The following is a 9,207-nucleotide window of genomic DNA, read 5'->3' on the forward strand; positions in this document are numbered from 1 at the left end:
AGATCAATGAAATTTATAAGCTTTAAACTAGACTGACCAAGAAAAAGAAGAAAGAAGGCTCAAATTACTAAAATCAGGAATCAGGAATGATAAAGAAGACATTATTACTGACCTTACGGAAATAAAAAGGATTATAAGGAAATACTATGAACAGTTGTATGCCAACAAATTAGATAACATAGATAAAATGAACAAATTCCTAAAAAGACGCAAACTACCTAAATTGATGCAAGAAGAAATAGAAAATCTAAATAGATCTATACAAAGGAAAGAGATTAAATTAGTAATCAAAAATCTTCCTACAAATAAAAGCCCAGAACCAGGTACCTTTTCTGGTGAACTCTGCCAAATATCTAAAGAATTAATACCAATCCTTCACAAACTGTTCCAAAAAATAGAAAAGGGAGGAACACCTCCCAGCTCATCTTTGAGACCAGTACTACTGTGATACCAAAACCAGGTGAAGGCATCACACACAAAAAAAGAAAATTACAGACCAATATCCCTGATAAATAGAGATGCAAAATTCCTCACCAAATATACTAACAAACAGAATCCAGCAACACATTAAAAGAATTATACACCATGACCAACTGTAATTTATCCCAGGAATGCATGTTTGTTTTAACATCTAAAATCAATGTAATACACCATGTTAATGGAAAAACCACATGATCATCTTAATAGTTGCAGAAAATGCATTTGACAAAATCTAAAACTTTTCATGATAAAAAATAGTCAACAAATGAGGACAGATGTGAACTTCCTCAACCTGATAAAAGTCTCTCTAAAAAAAAAATAAAACACAGCTAAGATTATATTTAATAAGTGAAAGAGTGAATGATTTCCCCCTAAGATCAGGAAAAAGACAAGGATGTTCACTCTCACCATTTCTATTCAACATTGTACTGGAAGATCTAACCACAGCAATTAGGCAAGAAAAAGAAATAAAAGGCATTCAGATTGAAAAAAAAGAAATAAAACTACCTCAATTTACAAATTACACGATCTTATATGTAGAAAATCCTAGGGAATACACATACTCGCATACACGTGCGCGCACACAAAGTATTAGAGATAATAAATGAATTCAGCTAGGTTTCAAGATTCAAGATTAATATATAAAAAATTTGTTGTATTTCTATATACTATCAATAAATGGTCCAAAAATGAAGTTAAAAAAATCCATTTACAATAGCATCAAAAATAATAAAATATGGGGGCCGGCCCAGTGGCACAGGCAGTTAAGTGTGCATGCTCCGCCGCGGCAGCCCGGGGTTTGCCAGTTTGGATCCAGGGCGTGCACCGACGCACTGCTTGTCAAGCCATGCTGTGGCAGCATCACATATAAAGTGGAGGAAGATGGACATGGATGTTAGCCCAGGACCAGTCTTCCTCAGCAAAAAAAAAAGAAGAAGATTGGCAGATGTTAGCTCAGGGCCGATCTTCCTCACAAAAAATAATAATAATAATAAATAATAATAATAATAATAAAATAGGAATAAACTTAACAAAAGTAGGGCAAGACTTGAACAATGAAAGCTTAAGACGTTGTTGGAAGAAATTAAAGGACACCTAAATAAATCTAAAGATATCCCATGTTTGTGGATAGTAAGACAATATTAAGAAGACAATACTTCCCAAATTGATCTACAGATTCAACAAAACCTATATCAAATCCCAACTGGATTTTTTGCAGAAATTGACAATTAATCCCAAAATTCATAGGGAAATTCTAGGGACCCAAAATAACCAGAACCATCCTGAAAAAGAACAAAGTTGGAGGACGCACACTTCCTGATTTCAAAATTTACTACAAAGCAACAGTAATCAAGATAATGTAGTACTGGCATAAGGATAGACATAAAGATCAATGGAATAGAATTTAGAGTCTAAAAATAAATCCATAGATCTATGGTCAATTGATTTTGACAGAGTGCCAAAACAATTCAATGGGAGGAAAGAATAGTCTTTCCAATAATGGTGCTGTATTCACATGTAAAAGAATGTTGTTGGACCTCAGCTTATGCCATAAACAAAGATTAACTCAAAACGACTCAAAGCTCTAAATATCTAAGAGCTAAAACTATAAAACTCTTAGAATAAAACATAAATATAAATCTATGTGACCTTGGATCTGGCAATGGTGTCTTTAGATATGACACCTAAGGCACAGGCAACCAAAGAAAAAACAGGCAAATTAGACTTTGTCAAAATTAACAACTTTTGTGCATCAAAGGACACTATCAAGAAAATGAAAAGACAACCCACAGAATGGGAAAAAAGTCTATAAATTGTATATCTGATAAGAGTATCCAGAATACATACAGAACTCAACAATAAAAAACAACCCAATTTAAAAATGGACAAATGATTTGAATAGACATTTCTCGAAAGAAGATAGATATACAAATGGCCAATAAGCACATGAAAAGATGCTCAACATCATTAGTAATCAGGAAAATGCAAACCAAAGCCACAGTGAAATATCTCATTGTGATATCACACACTAGGATTGCTATAATAAGAAAGATGGACAATAACAAGTGTTGATGAGAATGTGGGGAAATCAGAACACTTATCATGGCTGATGGGAATGTAGACTGGTACAGCCACTTTGGAAAACACTTTGATAGTTTCTCAAACAGTTAAACAGAGTTACCATATGACCCAGGAATTCTACTCCTAGATATATACCCAAGGGAATTGAAAACATAATGTCCATACAAAAACTTGTACACAAACGTTTATAGCAGTATTATTCATAATAACCAAAAAATGAAAACAACTCAAATGTCCATCAACTGATGAATGAATAAACAAAATGTGGTATATCCATACAATGGAGTGAACTGCCTCAACTTTTGTTTATTCTAAGAATATCTTAATTTCTCCCTCGTTTTTGAAGGGCTACTTTGCTAGATATAGGGTTCTTTGTTGACAGTTCTTTTCTTTTAGCACTTTGAATATATTAGTTACTGCCTTCTGGCCTGCAAAGTTTCTTATGAGAAATATGCTGATAATCTCTTTGAGGATTCCTTGTGCATGACCAGTCACTTCTCTTTTACTGCTTTCAAGATTCTTTCTTTGTCTTTGCATTTCAACAGTTGGATTATAATGTTTCTTGGTGTGGATCTCTTTGAGTTTACCATACTTGAAGTTCTTTGAGCTTCTTGGATGCTTATATTCATGTCTTTCATCAAATTTGAGAAGTTTTTGGCCACTGCGTAAGGTTTTATAGCTCAATTAATTACTACCCTTCTCTTTTTCTCTCCTTCCCTCCCTTCCTTTCTTGATGCCTGACAACAAGAAACTCCTTTGTGACTGATTTTATGCAGGTTTTTGTTTTCTTTGTAAGACCCAACTTAAGTTTCATGGTTTAAGCGACACCATGCATCTTTCTGTAACTTTTACCTTCAAGTAACTTTTAAGTTACTTGTTAAGGATTGAATTATGCTCCCCCCCGCATTCATATGTTTAAGTCCTAACTCCCGGTACCTTAGAATGTGACCTTATTTGGACATAGGGTCGTTACAGAGGTAATCAAGTTAATGTGAGGTCATTAGGGTGGGCCCTAATCCAATATGACTGGTGTCCTTATAAAAAAAGGAAATTTGGGCACAGAGATACCTATAGAAGGAAGATGATGTGAAAAGAGGTAGGAAGAGAACAGCCATCTACAAGCCAAGGAGCAAGGTATAGAACAGATCCTTCTCTAACAGACCTTAGAAGGGTCCAAACCTGCTGACACCTTGATTTTGGACTTTTATCTTCCAGAATGGTAAGACACTAAATTTCTATGGTTTAAGCCACACTGTTTGTGGTACTTTGTTATGGCAGCCCTAGCAAATGTATAATTTTTTGAAGCCAACCAACTCTTTAACAAAGCTATAGAAAGCTATAGAAATGGAAACATTTTGTGACTATTTTTATTTTGCCATTTTTAAAGTTCACAAGAATTTACAGATTATTTCTATGTCATGTATCTTTTTTTAGTGGAGATCTAATTTCATGCAAGGAGGAAATAAATATTGCACTTGCCTCATTTCTTCACATTATTTAAAGAGTCCTGTGACATGATGCTGTCAGCTAAGTTTTCGCTTCCATGTATCTTATGTCAAGGAGGAAAACTTTCTCTTCTAACTTTCTAAGTTCTTCTGGCTGGTCTAAGAATTAAATTGACATAAGACAGATTAATAGGAGAAAATCAAATTTAATTTTGTATGTACAGGTCTCCATAAGAATTTGAGGCACACAGGGAGTCACGCAATTGAGTTTGTATGCCATCCAAAGCTAAGAAGAAGGGAGCAGGGGTCTGGAGCTTCAATGGGAAGGAAGACAATTCACAGGAAGATGGGAAAAGCACATCTTTGGTAAACAAATGTTTGCCATGCTATGCAGAGACAATGAGACACACAGAGGACTTTGATCAAACAGGCCTTGCTAAATTTCCCCTAGTCTACCACACCTAGCTCATGTTCTTTGTAGATATCTCTGGTGATGGCTCTTCTTCCTGGAACAGGCCCTTTATCTAAATTCTTTTAGGCAGGTAAGCGAGAAGTAAAAGCTCTTCCTGAGTCTTTTGTTTCTTAAAAATAGTCAACCTAAAATAATCCTCATGCCCAAAGAGACACATTTTGGGATGGAAAATTTTGCTCTCCTACACTTGCTCAAAGGGAAGCTCACTTTTGATGTTGTTCTACTTCGGGCTCATCAAATGTTTCAGAACATCTGTATTCCATGATTCTCGGCAGAATCACCTGTGACATAGCTGAGGTCTGAAAGCCATCTTCCTCACAGTGCCTTGCAGACTGTTTGTAGGTTGCTGAATGTAGCTAAATTGAAAACTGCACTATTTGAAAGGATATGGATGTCATCAGTCCTTCCAGAATATCAAAGCTATAGGACAGATAGCTCACAAAATATAATGCCTGCCTAGAAAAGCACCTGTAGAATGGCAGCAAGCATAATCTGCTGAATTTTAGTCATCTATGTGGCATATTTGCTATGGAATCACTTCATTTGGAAAGCCTCTTTCTACATTTCATGGCCTGTGTGATAACTTGCATAGACAAAGAAAGAGAATGTTCCCAACCTTGTGGAATCTCTCTATGATACTTTTATTAAATTGAGGCTCATCTTTTACTGTATTCCTCAGAGCAGAATAGACAGACAGCAGGCCTAGAAGAAATTAGCTGGTTCCAACCTATCACATGACTCACTTGGTTGGCTGTGGCAGTGAGCGTTCGAGTCTCCTATTTCCAGATTCTTTGATGGAATTGGGCCTCCAAAATCTTGTGGTATATCTGAGTCTCCCGAATTCCTAAGTTAACCCAGAGATATGTCTATTTGTGAGGATGGAGATGGGTGGGCTTGTCAAATCCTTTCAAATGTGTTGAGATTATTATCAAAGCTGCAGAGGGAACTTTACTAGGGGGAGAACTTGAAGTTTTTACGCAATGACTAAGAGAATGAAATCTTGTGTTGAAATGCCCAGGATAAGGCCTAGAATGTGAATGCTGTTTCATATGGAGATGAATGACTGGAGGGATACAGATACAGGTTGACATCTCTTGGGGAGGAGATGGAGCAAAATTAAGAGGCAGAGAGAGGAGCTTTCACATTTTATCTTAACATGCTTCAATTTGGTATGATTTTTTTAAAAATGAGAATATTTGTATTATGTCGTTTAAAATCAATGAAGATAAAAATATAAATCTTGAACTAAAATGAAAACAAACCCCAAAATATTTGGGTAATTAATGCCAAATGTTTTGGATGTTTTTTTGAAAGTAAGTGGGAGTGGACTGATTAACTGAAACAATTTTCTTGTTTTCTCCTTCCTGACTTGCATGTTACACTTTTTATTTATTTATTTTTTTTAATTTTTTTTAGTTTGAAAATTACTTTTCTTATTCAGCCTTCATTTTGCAGATGATTTCCTGGGAGTTGAAATGATGTACACACAGCTACACAGTATAAAAAGCAGAGCTGTAAGTCCCAGTTGGATATCTTCTCGATATATGATGCTGCCTTTAGCTCTGGGGTATGTTTTCGACTAAATAATTTAAGGCAGCTTAAAGGAAAAGGGGAAAATGTTTTGAAATGGTATAAATTGGAATTTTTATTATGCCAATATTACCTACATCTTTCAAAATTATAAGCAAAATAAATAACTGCCCCATCTTTTTAATGCAGTAAATGGATTTAACAATATTGACCTTCAATCCTAGAAGTACCTCTTAGAAGCAAAGGCAGTGGAAGGTTATTTTTTCTCTTGCGTATAACAGGTACCTCAATCACTCGACTTTCCCCTAATGTAACTGAAGAATGGATAGTCCTATGGTGAGTCTCGGAGCTGGCTTCTGCAGATGGTATGTGTTCTTGCTGTGGCTCCTGAGTGTTTGAGGTCCCCTTCACGGTCTGTAGGCAGACACGTCTGCCCCCAGCAGAGGCCCAGTCACAGGCCAGCCTGCAACTGCACCAGAGGGAGGCTGCTCTCTTTTCTGGTACCGAAGCTCAGGCGTGTTGTGTGTTCGCGTCCAGTACACAGCTTCAGGATTTGAGCAGAGAACAGGAAAGCTGTCATGCTTTCCTTAGTAAGGATCTCCTCCACCAAAGTACACAAAATAGTGATCAGAAAGTAGGAAAATAAACATAGGAGGGCTTTAATCTTCTTAAATAAAATTTAAAAATTAAACATTTAACATGTAAATTATGCCAAGCATGCAGTCCTCAGATTTTGGGCAAGTCCATCTTACTAGGGAAAATACTGTCAGGTCATCAGTAACTAGTCGAGTGTAGATTTAAACATTTCTACAAATAGATGAACAGAACAAGGCAAAAGTAAATGATTTTGTCAAATTTAGTTACTAGCAAAATAAGGAGGTGAGAACTCTTAAGTTTCATGTGCTCATTTCACATCTCAAAGCCAGAAGTCGATCATTTCTAGCTACTAGATAGTAACTACTTGTAATGAACTCACCTGTGTTCCCCACCGAGGGGGGCATCATAAAATCTTTCTTAGCAAGAAAAATGTTTAAATGCTTGCCTTTCCTTCATTGAATGAAATGTAATGGGTTAAGGGTTCCAGGAGCTTGCATGCTACAATGAGATGCAGAAGACACAGTGCAGCTGGGCACAGCCAGCTAGCAAAAGAGCAGGATTCCCGAAGACCGTTTATTCATTTAAAATACTTGGACGTCACCCAAGTTTGAGCAGATACAGCGTTATTCCTGATACTCGAGGGTCCGATAGTGTCCTGTCGGCCTGTACTGTAAACATGTGGAACTATTCAACATGTATTAAAAATCAACGAACAGACTCCTGAATTAGAGTTATTAACGCAGCTGTGCAACTGGCTTAATTTTCTGTTTATCCCAGGGGTTACTGAAGCTTTCCCCCAAGGTTTGGGAAAAGGTCAAAATATTCATAGATGAGAAAGGATGAACCAGCCTTTAATAGTAATAGCAAGTGATTACCAAAAAAACCCACTGAAACCCTTCAGAGACAGCTACCCTTCCTTCACCAGGGCGGCTCTCAGGGTGCACCCGTGCAGCTAGTACCCCACCTTGTTAACTAGCGCAGCCATGCCGGCTCTTTGCCCTCAACAGGGGTGTGGAACAATGCCTCATGTTCGTAAGGGTCAAACTTGGCCCCTAGAGGGTTTGGCCTGAGTAAGCTGTGCTTTGTGAACACCTTCTGGATCTGGACTTCAGTCATTACGAGCCTCTCGTAGAGGATCTTCAGGTGGGGATTGTCGTCTTTAATCTCTTCTTTTGGAACACACTGTGTTGCCTTCTCCAAAATGTCTGCAACCTCTAACAAGTCCTTGCAGAAGCCCTGAATGCCATATAATTTTGCCTCCTCCACCAATTTTTGGCTCCTCTGCCGCAAGTTCTCACTATCTGCCAAAGCTCGGTTATATTTCTCCATTGTCTCCTTTAGCTGCTCCTCTAACTTGACCTTCTCTTCCATGAGTATCTCCTCTGTAGAGGGAGGATCTGTCTTCTGTTCATTGTGACCCACGTCCTCTTCCAAGTTCTGGCCATTCTTCTTTTGTTTAGTAGCCGTGCATAACAACCGAGGGGAGGGCTGCATAGACAACGTGAAGGCCACCGAACCGCCATTACTGCCGCCGTGGCCCTGCGCATGCATGCACCTCATGTTATACTTTTTATTTATTTATTTATTTTTTGGTTTATTGTGGTAACATTGGTTTATAACATTGTATACATTTCAGGTGTATATCGTTATACTTCTGTTTCTGCATGGATTACATCATGTTCTCATATTCACCACTCGAATATGTTACACTTTTTAAAATGCTGTGCCCACAATCCATAACATATAACAGTAGGCTGCCCTTACTGAGCGTGTACCTAATGTCGGGCACTGTGTTAAGTGTGTTACAAGTGCCTTCACCTTTAATCCTCACCAGAATCCTCGGAAGGAAAAAAGGTTGAAGTTAGAGAGTTAACCACGTAGGGATTATCTACAGCTACTGCATCACATGTATTGTTCTTAGGAATATGTTATAAATACTGAACTCCACAAAACATCATTTGGAGATACTATCTTTTCATTGGATTTACTATCAATTTGATGGGCTGTTCAAACAGAAGTAAACGTAATTGTCTTCTCTTTTAGTCATCCTGTTGCTGCTAGGAAATAAATCTCTGATGCTCGCTTTGTGATGTCTCTCAATACACCTGTAGAGATAGCTAATGTTTTGAAGTCTTGGCTTGAAGATTATATCCCATGCTAGAAGAAATAAGATGTCAAGATGTATCCAGAAGTGAATTTAATAATATATAATATTCTGAAATAGACCAAACTATCCCACATAGTAAATTCTTCAGATAGCTGATGTTCAAGCATCAGAGCTTTTAAAGATTTATTCTTTCTATTGGAAGTCTTTCAAAATTGTTTATCATGCCTGGTGGTATACAATATACTACTTGTAATTTAATCTTGATAACATAAGCTTATCATTATGAACATCCATTATTGTTCTGCTCTAGAATGTGAAACAGTGCAATTAATTTAGAAAGTTCTTTTAATGTATACCTCCAAATAGATATGGTTCTTTTCAAAATAGTTATCTTGTGAGGTTTTATACTATTCTAACAATGCTGTTACTGTGTAAAACATGTTTAAAACTCAGCCTTAGTCATATTACTTCAGATTTCCTTAGTGGTGGAATGA

At 37.0% G+C, this 9,207-nt stretch overlaps 1 protein-coding gene across 1 annotated transcript; it reads right to left on the reverse strand.

Annotated features, from left to right (window-relative positions):
* Positions 1-7,578: 7,578 nt before the first annotated feature.
* LOC131411112 (grpE protein homolog 1, mitochondrial-like) lies at positions 7,579-8,100 on the reverse strand. The gene has a single exon (XM_058549760.1). It carries the CDS (start codon positions 8,098-8,100, stop codon positions 7,579-7,581), a length of 522 nt encoding a protein of 173 aa, XP_058405743.1.
* Between the last annotated feature and the right edge of the window lie 1,107 nt (positions 8,101-9,207).

The sequence above is a fragment of the Diceros bicornis genome, chromosome 2, assembly GCF_020826845.1.
Source record: "Diceros bicornis minor isolate mBicDic1 chromosome 2, mDicBic1.mat.cur, whole genome shotgun sequence".
NCBI lineage: Eukaryota > Metazoa > Chordata > Mammalia > Perissodactyla > Rhinocerotidae > Diceros > Diceros bicornis.